This window comes from Peromyscus californicus, unplaced genomic scaffold, assembly GCF_007827085.1.
Source record: "Peromyscus californicus insignis strain IS unplaced genomic scaffold, ASM782708v3 Scaffold_7__1_contigs__length_154581171, whole genome shotgun sequence".
NCBI lineage: Eukaryota > Metazoa > Chordata > Mammalia > Rodentia > Cricetidae > Peromyscus > Peromyscus californicus.
Genome location: NW_026294595.1, coordinates 62,920,981 through 62,938,184, shown reverse-complemented (window position 1 = coordinate 62,938,184; position 17,204 = coordinate 62,920,981). Strand labels below are relative to the sequence as shown.

General features: G+C 34.3%; 2 protein-coding genes across 2 annotated transcripts; both read left to right on the top strand.

The window, feature by feature from the left end:
• The first annotated feature begins 4,364 nt into the window (after nucleotides 1–4,364).
• On the top strand, nucleotides 4,365–5,306 carry LOC128101453 (olfactory receptor 8K3-like). The gene has a single exon (XM_052724565.1). It carries the CDS (start codon nucleotides 4,365–4,367, stop codon nucleotides 5,304–5,306), a length of 942 nt encoding a protein of 313 aa, XP_052580525.1.
• A 6,660-nt stretch (nucleotides 5,307–11,966) lies between these two features.
• LOC128101624 (olfactory receptor 8J3-like) lies at nucleotides 11,967–12,914 on the top strand. The gene has a single exon (XM_052724896.1). The coding sequence runs from the start codon at nucleotides 11,967–11,969 to the stop codon at nucleotides 12,912–12,914; it is 948 nt and encodes a 315-aa protein (XP_052580856.1).
• The last annotated feature ends 4,290 nt before the right edge of the window (nucleotides 12,915–17,204 follow it).

The window sequence follows — 17,204 nt, the reverse complement described above, 5'->3', positions numbered from 1 at the left end:
CTAGTACCATTTTTAAAATTCCCATATCTATTGAACCATATGATTGAGTTCCATTCCTGTTTGATGTGATCGTGTGGTGTATTCACGAAAGCAAAATGTTAAACTGTATCAAGTGTACTCAGAGTGCTGATGGCTGTTGGCCCAGACTTCCACTGCAGGTCTCCACATTTGTAACTCTTCACACCTGACACTTCAGTCTGTTTACTAGTAACTTCAGTTTGGCACAATAGTAAACTCTAAACAAATACCATCCCATGTTCTGATCTGGCCAAAGAAAATACTTCCCTCTTTTTTTGTGTGTTGTGTTTGTGTTTTGGGCAGGTGGATCCAATATTTGTTTATTTACTTTAATGGGACCCATGCAAAATTTGCATTTATGTGTTTGTCTTAGCTCATTCATCATGTTCTCTGCAAGTCTAAGCAAGCTATCAAACATTTCAAATTAATTCACCATTAAGATTTGCAATATCCAATGACATTCTATTTATTAATTCTAGAATGAATTTTCAAATCTTGGCTAGTACACATACTATAGTGAATGTGAGATTACTAATATTTTTAAGATCCCAGTACCAACACATATGGAGAGATTTACATAAGTAGATTTTTGGATTATAAATTAGATAGATACATAAATAAACAAATAAGGTCATAGTTGCATAACAGCATTCCTTGACAATTATTTTATAACCTCTAGACATATCATTAGATGCTCAAATTATTCAGGTGCAATCACTGATTTGCTTAGAAGATCCATAGGGAGACGTTTCTGTGGTTTCGAAAAACACATAAATTGACCTTAGAAACTCCATTTTAAGAACTACACTGGGAATTCAAGACAGTGGTTTCATACAGGTAACAGTGCGACACAGCCTTCTATGTCAGCAGTGATTTCAATTATTGTCAAATCTCAGCCTTTCCCAACAATTTCTAAGTGTCCATTTCTAATACCAATTATGTGCTTTCTCAATTCTCTATGATGCTCTCAGTTTTTCTTCATGTTAATTTTTAATACTTATATCTAAAGAATGTCAGTTTATTTAAGCATCTTTGAAAATTATTCAGAAATCTTATCACACCAAGAGTATTTATATGTATACATATCATAGACCTACTGATTCATTTATTATTCATTTATTTTTCACAAATCAAGTATAAGACATGTTGCTTTTATATATGCTAATAAGAGCTTTAGATGACTTATTTGTCAAATCTATTTTCGTATACAGTTTATTAAAATATGCCATATATACATAGTTTAAATTTTTAATATGATCTAAATATGAATTTACTGTCTTGATTTTTTATGACAGAATGTGAAATTCAAGGAGTCCATATCACATTCTTGTGTCTAATACTCATTTATTTTTGCTTCTCTGAAACAATAATACTATTTTTTATAAATATATAGATGTAATTAATTTCTAAATTATTCAAGAGGCAAATGAAATGTCCAAGTCATCAAAGGTGTGCCTAGCATTATTTGAATATGACATAATAGTTTTCCAGTTTTATGATTATGACAATTTGTTCTACACTTTAATAATGATTTTTTTTAGTGCTTGAAAAGCAGACTTCCAATACTCAGTAAAGATAATAACTCTGAAAAACATGTTTGGCTCTTGTATTGACTCTTAAATCTATAGATAGGATACAGCTTTAACTACCATTTTAGAAATATTTTATTTATGTTTTGCAGCTTCTTTTTTAAGTTTTCAACATTTCAAAATACAGCAATAAAATGGAAACAAAGCATTTATTTAAGGCATTTCATTGTTATAATTTAATATTTTTTTCATATATGGAAGGTATCTGGGACCATAAACTATAAACAACATTTAAGTGAGTAAAGCAAATTAAATATAGTGTTTTTACATAACACTGTAAAGCATTTGACCTTACTGCTAATTTATAGATTACACAACCAGTTATGTCTAGCATCCTCACTATGAATTGTCTTCTTATTTGTCATCTCTTCTTATTCAGTCAATGTGGGTAATTATAATATTCAACAAAACTGATAATTTCGACTCCTATATATTTTTAATCTGTGAGATGTGGGGTATGTTCATATACATATCCTATGATTTTAGAAGTTACCTCCAATGTGTTCTGGATTATATTTGCCAAAAAATTGTGTACATAATACACAGGAAGATTTCAAATCATATCAAATTATCCATGCAATTTAATCTTTTATTTGATTTTATATTTATAGTGTTGTTTACCATATAAAAATATGTGGAATATGAAGTATTAAATTTGATTATTATAAACCACACACTTCTTGTTCCTTTATACATGGAGAATTTTGAGTCTTAATTTTTAAATCAATACTAAAAATCATTCTTCCTAATTTCCTCAGACATTTTTATATGTTTATAAGTGCTTGACTATAATATGCAAATAAAGTTATCAAGATTATATTGAAATATGTCCTTAAAAAAAATTCATAAGACCACACATTTATATCATATACACATATTATTTATTTAATGATTATACAAATATTCAAGGAGCAATTGAAACACAGCACACAATCTATATACTCTTGGCATTGTGAAGATAAGGCCTGAAATAGGTCCAGTGAAAAACAAGATGCTTGACCTAATTGCCTAGCTATTTATCATTTCAGATCAGTAAAGAGTTCAGTACTAACCAGCAAGATGTACAAAAACACTTGTGAACACAATCTCTTTGTGGTGAGTTTATGCCCTGGCTAAAAATGCAAACCAGTATGTACATGTGACTTTTGAAAATTTCTTGGGGAAGAATAGATACAACATTGTATAAAATCATCATTCATTTCTTCAAACCATGATTAGGTATGTCAGATTGGAACATGCTAAAAAGTATTTTCAATGAAGTATTTGCCAAAATTTACCTTTGTGTATATACTATGTTCAAATACATCAGGAATATGTATCTGAATATATTCTCTTTAGTTCCTTCATAAAACCCAATTTGAGTTTGATTTTCTATAGTTAAATTACACATCTACTCAATATATTTTACAAGCTAATACTTTTAGCTACTATATCTGTAAGTATAAGTATTTCATAATTCAGTTTAAAAGGAGAGGTGGTAGATTTTTTTGTATATATTTTAGCTGCTCTTGAAGGATGACTAGTATATGCCTTATGAGATATTACTAAATATACTGTTTATATATCGCAATCATTTATATTTATAGAAATGAAGAACAAAGAGTATAAAAAAGTGCAATAAAATTTACATAAGTGACATCCAAAGTTTTTAACATATTCAAACACTATTTTAGTACATATGTCAATAAATTATATCTCCAATCTCTATTTTCAGCTATCTTTTTCCTTACTGTCTCCTTATCTTCCATCTATCTAGGTTTGCAAATCTTGAAACTAGTAAAATATCACACTAAATATTATTAGAGGCTAAATATTCAGTGAAATAGGATATTTCACAGCTTAGGTGGGTTGTAGCCACCAGATATGAGGAGATATTTATCTGCCAGCCAAAAAACAAAAAACCCAAATATTTGTAAACATTGAATTATGTTATTTTGGAATTTGTTTTTTTATTATGATTTTTTTTTTCATTTTACATACCTATCACAGATCCCCCTGTTCCCTCCTCCTGCCTCTCTAGCTTTCTCCCCACAACCTAGCCCCCATTCCCTCCTACAAGAAGGTAAGGCCTCGCATGGAGAGTCAGCAGAGCCTGGTACATTCAATAGAGTACTCACATCAAGGCTGTGCAAGGTGTCCCACCATAGGTAGTGGGCTCCAAAAAGCCAGCTCAGGCACCAGGGATAGATCCTGATCCTACTGCCAGGGTGCCACTTAAGCAGATCAAGCTACACAACTATCTTGCTTATTCAGAGGGCCTAATCCAGTCCTATGGAGGCTCCATAAGGGTTGGTCTAAATTTCATGAGTTCCCACTAGTTTGGTTTGGTTGTCTCTGTAGGTTTCCCCATCATGATCTTGATGTCCCTTGCTCATAGAATTCTTCTTCTCTCTCTTCAACTGGACTCCTGAAGCTTGGCCTGATGTTTGACTGTGGATCTCTGCATCTGTTTCCATCAGTTACTGGAGAAAGGCTCTAAGATGACATGGTATTGACCAATCTGATTACTGGGAATTGTTATTTTGTAGCACAATTCTAGTTTAGACTCATTCTTGCAAACTGCATCTGTTTTTGTTTTTGAAAGCATATGGAGGTATGTTATATATGCATATTAAAGATTTTTAAATTTTGAAAATTGAAAAAAATCAGGTTTATTTTACCTATAATATTTTATAAATATTCCTCCAATTAACAATAATTGAACTCTATTTATGATGCTGATTTCTCTAATCAGAACAGGCTTTCTTATAAGCTAGGATGGAGACCCACAACCTCACAGTAGTGACTGAATTCATCCTGATGGGAGTAACTGACCACCCTGAGCTACAGGCCCCACTGTTTGGACTGTTTCTCATCATCTATCTGATTTCACTGGTGGGCAACTTGGGCATGATTGTCCTCACCATGGTGGATTCTAGGCTGCAAACACCTATGTACTTCTTTCTCAGACACCTTGCTACTACAGATCTTGGTTATTCAACAGCTGTGGGACCCAAAATGTTAACAAATTTTATTGTTGGTCAAAACAGAATATCCTTTAACCTTTGTGCTACACAGTTAGCCTCTTTTCTTCTGTTCATTGCTTGTGAACTCTTTATTCTGTCTGCAATGTCCTATGACCGCTATGTGGCCATCTGTAAGCCTCTGCTTTATATGGTCATCATGTCAAAAAGAGTATGTTGGGTGCTGGTGGTAATTCCTTATCTTTACTGCACAACTGTGGCTCTTCTAATCACAATTAAGATTTTCACTTTGTCTTTCTGTGGCTACAACATCATCAGTCATTTCTACTGTGACAGTCTCCCTTTGTTATCTTTGGTCTGCTCAAATACACAAGAAATTGAAGTGATAATGTTGTTCTTGGCAGCTTTTAATTTGATTTCCTCTCTCCTAGTTGTTCTTGTGTCCTACCTGCTCATCCTCATAGCCATTCTCAGGATGAACTCTGCTGAGGGCAGACGCAAGGCTTTCTCCACCTGTGGGTCTCACTTGACAGTGGTCACTGTCTTCTACGGGACTTTGATATTCATGTATGTGCAGCCCCAATCCAGTCACTCCTTTGACACTGACAAAGTGGCTTCCATCTTTTATACCCTAATCATCCCCATGTTGAATCCCTTGATCTACAGCTTGAGGAACAAAGATGTAAAAGATGCCCTTCATAGGACAGGGAAAAAAATACACAGTGTTTTCCTTTGAAATACAGGTAGGACTGAAGTCCTTCAATTTTTGTTTTCCACAAAAATACTTAGCAAGTACAAAGGATCAACATAGAATTAAATGACAACATTCTCCCTGGTAGTCAAACATCTAAATTCTCTATGTGAATTCCTGAAGAAAACAATAGATTTCATTCCATTTTACTGAAGAGGGTTAGATTATATTTCTAACAATATTAGATACATGATCACTCAAAATATTCTTACAGTATAAAGATCACAAGATAATGATATAGCTTTGTACTATTTAGAAAGAACCAGAGCTTTATAGCAGGGCTTAAACGGAGGTTGTATTCTTGATACATTTGTTGCATTTTTCGTGTAAACATCTTCTTTACCTTTTAGGATCCACTCATTTCTATGAGTTGTATGAAAATCTTACTTGATCACAGAGTAAGAAAGCAAGTTCCCCTGCTTTGCTAATAAATCACCGCAGACCTTGCTTAATTGCCCCATCCCATGAGGGGCATCTTTTTTTTTTTCTCATCATCAACATTACTTCATCTATGATGCCCCTAGGTCTGGTTAATTTGGTATACTCTGTCACTCAAATATCCTGTAGCTTGTTTGTAGTGTCTATTTTTTCTAATTCCTGTATATGTGACTTTAAGTGAATGTACCACTTCAGATAGATGCTTAAGTTCTGCTACAAAGGCTTCTATAAATCTTCCTTTTATTTATTTTTTTTAACAACTCAATTTTTATCTTTTATTGTCTCTTCTTTCTACATAATTTAATTCTCTAAATCAAAATAATAAAAATAGTTTAAATGTTGTGCTGTCTTTATTCTTGCATATAATATCTGAATGTATGAAGTATTGTTGCTGTACTCTGTTGAAAAGATATCCTTATATTTAGCTCATGCAACAGTGAGGACACTATTGGATTCAATACATTTATTGATGGTACCAAATATAATATATCATAATCATATTTATTGTACATATTATGGTGTGTTATATTATATTATATTATTTGTGAGAGCAGGTATAATCTCACAAATAAAAATGTGCTATGTTTCTAACAAAAGGACAGCGATATATTACAGAAATACATTTTCATGTATTGTGTAAATTCCTCAAACATATTCATCCTAATCCATCAAGGTTTACAAAAGTATTTCCTCCTTAAATTTCATGCCATTTTATTTGCAAAATGTACCAAATATATCTGTGCCACCAATCAATTGCTAAGTAAGTATTTTTTGGAATAATTAAAGTGTATGAATAGTCATATTGAGATCTCTTAATGAAGAGATGAAACAGTTGATAACAGAATTGAATTTATTATACAGTTAAATGCCAAGTATTCATAGGTTTATATTTTTAAAATACTGTAATTTAGTAATAGAAAGTTCAACATGAAAAAGTAAAATTACACCATTCATCATTGGTAGCCATTAAATCATAAAATATTTAAATTATTGAAATTTTAACATATTTTATTTCTATCAATCAACTTCAGTGACTACATATAAATTATATTTCAGAGAAAGATAAAAATTACTAACATCAACATTTGAGGAGACAATCAGAAATAAATATGCCCCAATAACACATTTCTAATATAAATAAGGTCACTTTTGATATCACATCAAGTAACAGACCACAAAGAATAATGAGTGATGATGTTTAAAATTGGTCATATCAATTAGTTTGAAAGTCAATTTGTATTTTACTATTATGTAAATTCATGAGTACTTCAAAATGTTTTATATATTTTCCTATAGTCTATAATTTTTATAAACAATAAACAGAATTGGATGAAATAAGTACTAAGAAAACTTGTTCCACTGAATTTAATATTCTTTACAAATGTCATTCAAAATAAAAATGCTGGCTAGAACAAGAAACTTAAAATAAATTAGAGAAACTTAGGGTGTCTATGAAAACATGAGCTGATTTGAGAATAAGGAATAGTGGTGATGTAATATGTTTTCATTCCTAGACATTATAACATTAGGAATAGAGGACAGGTAAGATGGCTCAGTGGATAAACTCACTTGCCACAGTTGACAACTCAAGTTTAATAACCAGGACTCACCAAAGGCTGAAGGAGAGAACTTATTCCTGAAAGATGTCCTCTGACCTTTATACATACACACTGGCTCATATGTGAACATAAACATACATGATGATACTGAACAGAAGAAAATATGTGCAAAATATTTCTAAATGTAATTATAGGGGCTGGGAAGATGGTTCAGTGATTAAAATGCATAATGTCCTTGCCTAGAATTTGATCTCTGTTTCGAGTACCCATGTCAGGTTGCTTACAACTGGCTGCAATCCAGATTCTCAGGAACAAAGGCCATTCTCTGTGCTCTGCAGACATCCGCACTCATGTGCACATATCTACACACAGATCCATGCATACACACAATAAAAAAATAAATCTTATTTTTCGTTATGAGAAGATTTGACAAACATATAATGGATGCCACAGTTTTATTGTGAACTTTTATTTCTTTATACATTTGTGAAATTTTTGTTGTTGTTTCTATGGGGGTTTGGTTTTACTGTTGAATTGGTTTTGTTTGTTTGTTGAAAAGAAGTTAAATTTCAGTGGGTAGGGAGGAGGAAGAGGGTCTGGAAGAACTTGGGGGAGCAGAAGAATTTGATCAATACGTATTTAAATTTAAAAATTGTTTTCAATAATAAAATATAATAAAATACAAAAATCTGAAAATATAATAGGAAAATGACAAATGAAGTTTTTCTCAATAAAAATAGTTCTACCCCTGCTCAAATTCAGTGTAGGTGACTTGATGGAGAAATTAAGTGTAGATGAATGGAAAAATGTACTAAATGTTATAGAAAATGAAACAATCTAGTCCTATAATTTTTTCTGCCAAACTAAAATTGTGTATTTTTTAACTTCTAGAAGAATTAAACTAATTACAACTGCATGACGCAACTATACAATTTCTTAGTGTATAATATATACTATGTAGCTAATGGGTTTTAAGTCTCATATACCTTGGTTTGCTCTTGGAGCAAAATAGTATCTTTACATTCATTGTATCCTATATTTAAAACTCAATCTCTAGACCACAGCACATGATGGTTTTAATGTATTTGGCCTCTATAAGCTAGTAGGGAGTGGCACTATTAGGAAGTCTGAGTTTGTTGGAGTGAGTATGGCCTTGATAAAGGAAATGTATCACTGTGGAGGCAGGCTTTGAGCTTTTCTATGCTCAGGATACCAAGCAGTGTGTCAGTCTACTTCCTGTGGCCTGCATATCAAGATGTAGCCAGCACCACCCCTGCCTGCACACCACCATGCTCCCCACCATGATGATAATGGACTCAACCTCTGAAACTGTAAGTGACCCACCCCAACTAAATGTTTTCTTTATGAGTTGTCATGGTCATGGTGTCTCTTTACAGCAATAGAAACTATAACTAAGACAGATCTCCTTCCCAGGGAGACACTCAGTACATCCAACTTAATATGTTGTACAGAGAAATACCACAAAAGAAACAAAGAAAGAATTAGTTGATGTAATCTTTGCATCCACCTGCTAACCTGAACATTCAGATGAAACAGTGGGCAGCTTTCACGTTTCACCTAATGTGAAAAATTGAGTGGGGACTTACTAACGAGCTTGCCATTTGTCTTTCTTTCCCTCTGGAATCAAACATTATACTTAGAAAATTCATGTCTCATGTTCAGGGACTTCAGTAAACAAGTAAATACATTTCAATGAGGAAATCTTTAGGGACAGACACATGTAAAACTGTTCACATATATCCACTAGGTCATACTGGTGGTAGGTTCTAGTAGATTGTTTTTATAGGTAGGTTGTGCCAAGTATTTTACTTATTTACTGATCTGAATTCAGAGTCCAAGTGTCTGTCAAATCAAATAATCAAAATTTTGGTCAAGACTGAAATTCTTCTCCTAGACTCAAGCTTCTATCTATGGTTTCTGTATCAAGGGACAAAAGTCGTACTTAGTTACATTCAACATCACTATTGATAAATTAGACTGAGCTCCTTATTCAGAGGAAATGATAGTAAGTAAAGAAGGGAACTTTCCGTAGAGTACAGAGAGGCTTTTAATCTGCTTTAGAACTGACAGAACACAGGAGACACCTCATGAGTCTCTGACATACATAACGCTGTGCTTCTAAAAATTTCTTACAAGATCACTAAGAGTAAAAGGTGAGTTTTTCCTTTTTGTCTAATGGAGGGCAGAACAATTTACCAGTGCTTAAGGGTTAGTGTTTTTGTTCACATTTGAGTAGACAGAGTTACAGAGAAAGTCAGGTTCTGTCCTGAAGATAACATATGGTTGAATAACATGAAGTCAAATCTCTAAAGATAAAGGGTAAGTGATGAGTCGAGCAAGATTTTGACAAGAGCAAAAGAAAACACTTGATCAGTTCTACAGCATGGCTATTTCAGTGATATTTACTTTCCCAAATCATAATGTCATTGGCCTTGTTGCTAATTATATATGTAGAAACTCTTGCTTCCAAAGGTAATTGCACAAATTTTTAGCCAAATAATTGCTGATGGTGCCATTGATTCTTGTTAAGCTAAGTACACATTTATAGAAAACATTATATGTCAGAGTGAATGATACTCAGAATTTTACATGTAACAATTAGAGAGGAATTAGCACCATTGAAATAAATTTTATCACAGTGCTATACACCATAAGCTGGCCTTCTAATAAAACAAGTGTTTCTATGGTGGCATGACACAAAATATGAGGGAGAGTTGATATAACACAGACACATCAACTCTACAAATTCATGTGTGATGCACTGAACAAACTATACTCAAACATTCCCACCAGATTTAGTTTGTATTTTGTTACTGCATATATTGTTTAATAAAACATGCCCTAATTTTAAAATCACTTACTCATTACTGTCATGTAATCTTTGCACATATTTATGCAGTACAGTGTGAAAGTAAGCATATATATATATATATATATATATATATATATGTGTGTGTGTGTGTGTGTGTGTATATAAATTTCTATTGCATTGAAACAGAATATCCTACATATTTATTATTTTATATATTACAGTACTTTCTACCTAACTTTTACAATTATTTAGCAATCTACTCTATTTTCCATGTTTTCAATATACAAAATTATAATATATTTACTATATATATTTCAAACATTAATGTCCTTAGTAAGGTAGTAAGGTAAAATTTACTATTAAGAATTATTCAAGAAAGCCGGGCGGTGGTGGCGCACGCCTTTAATCCCAGCACTCGGGAGGCAGAGCCAGGCGGATCTCTGTGAGTTCGAGGCCAGCCTGGGCTACCAAGTGAGTCCCAGGAAAGGCGCAAAGCTACACAGAGAAACCCTGTCTCAAAAAACCAAAAAAAAAAAAAAAAAAAAAATTATTCAAGAAATTTGCCATCATATTCAAAGCAGGAGAGCAACACTAAGTAGTACTGAGATCAATTGTAGATATAACTGTTGTATTTGCATTTTAACATTAAATTTACAAAATATAAAAAAACAATTATTTTTAAAATTCACAAAAAAGACAAAACAATAACTAATCAAACAAACATGTCAGTCACAGTTAACAAAATCATAGTCAAAATGTTTTATAACAACATTAATATTTTACATAGATTTTAGATAAATTTACTTTATTGATCATTAAATATAAAAATATATTTGTATTCCAAAATGAACCTGTAGAATAGTATGGTACTTATTACAAATCCTTAGCATAATTTCATAGAAAAATTATGTGTTTTACCAATATAAGGAAACTTTTCTATTTAGTGTTCTACCATTCTAAATCAAAGCAATCAAAATTTACCAGAAACTAAATAATAGAACGAAGCATGATTTCACAAGCCAGTAATCAAGCACACAGAAGGTAGTTGGAGGTATGGTTGTGAGTTATCAGGTAGAATGAGATATATAGTGGTAATCAGTCTTAAAAACACTGGTAATGGTAAATTAAAATATGTTAAGATGCTTAAAAACAATGCAAAGAGAATGTGATTAATCTATAATTGAATTTCCAGAAAGGTCTACAAGAAGAAAATAACAGATTTTTTAAAACTAGAAGTCAGAACAACATAGCAGGACTGTATGGAACTGGCAGAAAAAATGAATTATGAATAAGGATTGAGAATTGAGATTTGTAGTAAGACATAAGATGGAGGAATAGATCTGTGTGCAAGAAACTGAGTCAGAAAAGTAAGATTAATGAAAAGCTAATAACCAAAAAATCCAAAGTTTCTTTGGCTCAACTCCTCACAGGTTGCTTGTTTTTATGCCTGAAATAGGAGTGTGTGTGTGAGTGTGTGTGTGTGTGTGTGTGTGTGTGTGTGTATGTGTGTGTGTGTGTTTGCATGTGTGTGTACATAATCACATGCACATACTTCACGTAATTTATGATGCTATGATCTATATAATAAAATCAATGTTAACAGTTGTCTAAGACTCTTTGAAGACACAGTAGTCTTTAATACTTCTTTTATTTATGCACAATTACGGGAAAAGTAACTAATTTAACATGCTTAAAGGCTTGTCATGCTAATTAAAATAACTGTGAATGAGATATTTAATAATTTATTATGTAAGAGAGAAAAATGATAATCGGTTAATTTTTTTTTCACCTTGAAAGATGAACACAACAATTTAAATGGCTCCTGGGAATCACACTCATGTCACTGAGTTCATACTCATGGGGGTATCTGACCGTCCAGAATTGCAGGTGCCACTTTTCTTTGTCTTCCTGGTCATCTACATGCTGACAGCAGCAGGAAACCTGGGCATCATCACCCTCACCACCGTGGACTCAAGACTTCAAACTCCCATGTACTTCTTCCTCAGACACCTGGCTGTCATCAACTTTGGAAACTCCACTGTCATTGCACCTAAAATGCTGGTCAACTTCTTAGTCAGTAAGAAAACCACCTTATACTATGAATGTGCTACCCAGCTTGGAGGATTCTTGGTTTTCATTGTAGCAGAGATCTTCATGCTGGCTGTGATGGCCTATGACCGCTATGTGGCCATCTGCAATCCCCTGCTCTACATGGTGGTAGTGTCTCAGCGGGTCTGCCTTCTGCTGGTCTCCTTCACATACTTCTTTAGCTTTTTCACAGCCCTTGTTGTGACACCTTGTGTGTTCTCTGTATCTTATTGCTCTTCCAATGTAATCAACCACTTTTACTGTGATAATGTCCCTCTGTTAGCCCTGTCCTGTTCTGACACTTACCTTCCAGAAACTGTAGTATTTTTCTTCTCAGGGACAAACTTGTTTTTCTCTATGACTATTGTTCTTATATCCTATTTCAACATTATCCTTGCAATTTTGAGGATTCGTTCATCTGAAGGAAGGAAGAAAGCCTTCTCCACCTGTGCTTCCCACATGGTGGCCGTCACTGTGTTCTATGGCACACTTCTCTTCATGTATCTGCAACCACGGACCAACCACTCCTTAGACACTGACAAGATGGCTTCTGTGTTCTACACCCTAGTGATACCAATGCTGAACCCTGTCATCTACAGCTTTAGGAACAAAGATGTAAAGTGTGCCTTGAAAGAATTTCTGAAAAATCCATGCCAACGATTCAGTCTTATATGAATTTATAACTACATTTTTACTTAATGATTTTGAATACCCCTTTTAAAAAAAATCACTGTTTTTCAAAGATGTTGTTAAATAATCAGGATGTAAAATTTCAGAAGCAACTAGATTTATTTATATTACCTGTTGTTTTATTCCACCCTTATATACCTCAATAAGGAAACAATAGAGGTAATTAACAAATTATGAGAATTTGCATTTAAAAGATAGAATATAATATACTCCAAGGACAACAAGAGGGCTTGAATTATAGTTTACTGGTAGAGTTATTGCTTCACAAACACAAAATCCTGGGTTCACTCCTATTATGAAAATGTCATAAATGACAAATAAAAAAGAGAAAGCCACAGTACAGACACTGGAGGTCTGGGAGAATAATTTCTTAGAGGCTATCAAGGCTTGGGCCTTTCAGAAACATCTAGGACCTGAGCAACTGTTATAGATAGTTATGTCTGCTCATTTTGCAACATGTTATTCATTCACCAAACTGTTAACTTTTAAGTATGCATTTATTTTATCTTTTTAAAATTTATTTACTTATCTTACATCATGACTGACGTTTTATTTTATATGCAATGATAAAGCATGTGACAAAAAGCATTATTTTCAGAAGAAGATAAATAGTGAAGGAAGTGTTCAGTACATGCAGATATTTGATATGTGAAAAGCCAAATGAATTAGACCCTCCCCAAAAGTAGCTCCCTCCTTTCCCATACCTCACCAAACATACATCAAAACCAGTTTTAATTTTTATCCAAACACCAATATAACAATGTTTACTTCAAATTAACATTGCTGTATAGAGTTATTTTTGTAACTGTATCTTAAGATAAAGCATTTTGTATAAATTTTTAAATAGTGAATCAGCGTGAAAATTCACTTAACAAAAGTTGTCTTCCTGTATTCAGAATGTGTCATGCATTCACAAAGGTACTTATGTCAAAAAGTAAAAAAGTTGATAGTTAATCCCAAATATGTTCATGTACGTTGTGCAGACTTCATGCGAAGTGAGACTAAAATGAAGTGAGATATATGAGTTCAGGGCTGAGCTGGCAAAGAAAATACCTCCAGATAGATTTCAGAAATCAAGGAATCCTGAAAAAAACAGACCTATTAGATGAGTATGTGATCACTTTTGTTGATCTGGAGTTAAAAAGTTTAAGTAGTCCCCACACCAATGGGGATTCCTGGATCAGAGGGACTTTGGCTATAGTCTGGCAGTTCAAGCATTGTAGGCATTGTTTTTTATTTATATCCTTTGCTATCTGCAACTCTGTATTCCTTGTGGGAACTCCGTAGTATGATCTATTCCCTTTTATATCTCAACTCCCAGAGAGTGGTTATAGTTTTAAGCATTTCTCTACTTCTAGACTGCAAATTGATGATTGTAAGCTTTATTGTAAGATTTATTGTAAAATGTCTGTTACATATCCATTTTCATTCCCTTTCTTTTGTGATTGTTATTGACCAAAGCAAAATTATGCATAAGAACTTCTTCATCTCAAAATACTTAAAATCATATCATCATGCTTTATTTTCCATGCAAAGTAACATTGTGATGAATACTTCTCAAGCAAATTAACATTTTGATAGGTGGTCTTAACTGCTAACTTGAGTGAATTAAGAGATGCCTGGGGTTTCAAGCCCAGTTGACTCCCACCAAGTAGGCCCAGGCAAAACAAGCCAGAATGGGTAAGTGACCCACCAGCCAGCTGAACTGTTAGTCTCCCTGGATTTTGTCCCCTCACCACTCTTACCCAGGCCAACAACATACCAGCTCTCCTCTGGCCCTGCTACTGCTGGGCTTCCATCCCCAGTAGCAGCAGACTTCTACCACTGGCACAGATTACATCTGCCAGAAAGAGTGAGTGACCCGCTTACCAGCAGAGCTGCATCCTTCCCTGGATTCTGCCCTGGAGGCAACCCTTCCCCAGGTCTATGCCTTCCCAACTCATCCCTGACCCTGCTGCTCAGGGCTCTGCCCTCAGCCCCAGTGAGGCACAGACCACCTACCACCTTCAACTGGTGAGTGACGGTCTTGACCAGGCCCTCCTATCTCAGCACCAGCACCACTGCTGGACCTTGTTCCCAACTACAGAGGATTCTCACTACTCTGCTGCAGCCTTCACTGGTTGACAAATGGGTTAGTAACCCACCTGGCATCTAGACTGCAGCCACCCCCTGGATTCTGCACCCCAGCCCACACCACTGCCCAGCCCCTCCTGACTCATCACTATCCCTGTGGCTAGCCCTTCCCCAGAACTCCAGGAGACTCCATAGGTCCAAACACAGTCTATATCAGTTCGAAGACAGGTGCCATAGGCCTCCATACAGTACACATCAGTCTGAAGAAAAAATCCAACAGCTCCACCATAGGCCATGCTGGTCCTAGGTACCTGAGAAGACTCAGGCTTTACAGGAGGCTGCCTGATCTAGAGACACAAGAGGACTTTGGCTTTACCAGAAGCCAAATCACATCAAGGGACCCAAGGCCACAAAAACCCCACCAGAGACACCTTACTGAACCTGAAGACTCACTGATCACCAAAACCCTTGGTCACTTAGGCCAGAAGACCAGGTAGGAAACAGAAATCAAGGAACAAAATAACCATCACCCATCCATCAAAGGCAAACACAGGACTCATCACCTAGATTCATAACTATCCCAAATCCACATGCCTAAATGCCAGTGTAAGAACACAATTAATAACAGAAAGAGCAAAATGTCACCACCAGAACCCAGCTATCCCAATTCAGCTAAAGTACAAGAAAATAATCTTAGAAATGACTTTATGAAGATAGTAGAGATCCTTAATGAAAAAAAATCTTTAAAGAAATGGAAGAAAAGACAACCAAAAAATTGGAGGAAATCAATAAATCAAAGAATATCAAGAAAACCAAGAAGAAAAATACACAAAAAGAGTTGATGGAAAAAAATTCAACTGTTCAGGACCTGAAAATGGAAATAAAAATAATAAAAAAAAAAAACTAAGGGAATACTGGAAATGGAAAACCCAGGTAAGCAAACAGGAACTATAGATGCAAGCATCATCAACAGAATATAAGAGATGGAAGAAAGAATCTCAGGCATTGAAGATACAAAAAAAAAAAAAGGAAACATATTTGTTGGTCCAAAGAAATGCTAGATCTGAAAAATTCCTAATACAACTATCCAGGTAATATGGGACACTATGAAAAGACCAAACCTAAGAATACTTGGAATAGGAAAATAGAGGAGAATCCCTGCTCAAAGGCCCAGAAACTATATTCAACAAAATCATAGAATAAAGTTTTCCTAACTTAAATAAGGATGTACCTATAAAAGTACAAGAATTTTACAGAACACCAAATATATTGAACCAGAAAAAAAATGTACCCTAACCACATAATAATCAAAACACCAAACATACAGAATAAAGAAAGAATATTAAAACTTGCAAAGGAAAAAGCTAAGTAACATATAAAAGCAGACCTATCAGAATTACACTCAACTTTGCAATGGAAACTCTGAAAGCCAGAAGAGCCTGGAGAGACCTCTGGTAGACTCTAAGAGACCATGGATACCAGTCCAAACTACTATACTCAGCACAACTTTCAATCACCAAAAATGGAGAAAATAAGATATTTCATGACAAAGTCAAGTCAAATTGAATCAGTATCTATTCACTAATCCAGATCTATAGGAGGTACTAGAAGGAAAACTCCAACCCAAGGAAGTCAGCTATACCCACAAAAACACAGATAATAGACAATTCCACACCAGCAAAACCCAAAGAAGGGAAACATGCACACATCACCATCACCAGCACCAGCACCAACAACAAAAAAATAGGAATTAACAGTCACCGGTCATTAATACCTCTCAATATCAATGGACTCAACTCACAAATAAAAAGAAAAAGGTTAACAGAATGGATAAGAAAACATGACCCATCCCACCTGTATACAAGAAACACACTTCAACATCAAAAATAGACATTATCTCAAAGAAAAGTGCTGGGAAAAGATTTTCCAATCAAAGAGGCCTAAAAAGATAGTTGGTGTAACTATCCTAATATCTAACAAAATAAACTTCAAACCAAAATTAATCAAAGGAGATGGAGAATGACATTTCATATTCATCAAAGGACAAATCCACCAAGATGATGTCTTAATTCTGAACATCTATGCCCCCAAAACAAGGGCACCCACTTTTGTAAAAGAAACATTACTATAACTGAAATCACATATTAAACCCCATGCATTAATAGTAAGAAACTTCAACATCCCATTCTCGCCAATAGACAG

What these genes read in the sequence shown, in the direction of transcription:
- LOC128101624 (XM_052724896.1), top strand. Translation starts at nt 11,967, where the DNA reads ATGGCTCCTGGGAATCACACTCATGTCACTGAGTTCATACTCATGGGG.
- LOC128101453 (XM_052724565.1), top strand. Translation starts at nt 4,365, where the DNA reads ATGGAGACCCACAACCTCACAGTAGTGACTGAATTCATCCTGATGGGA.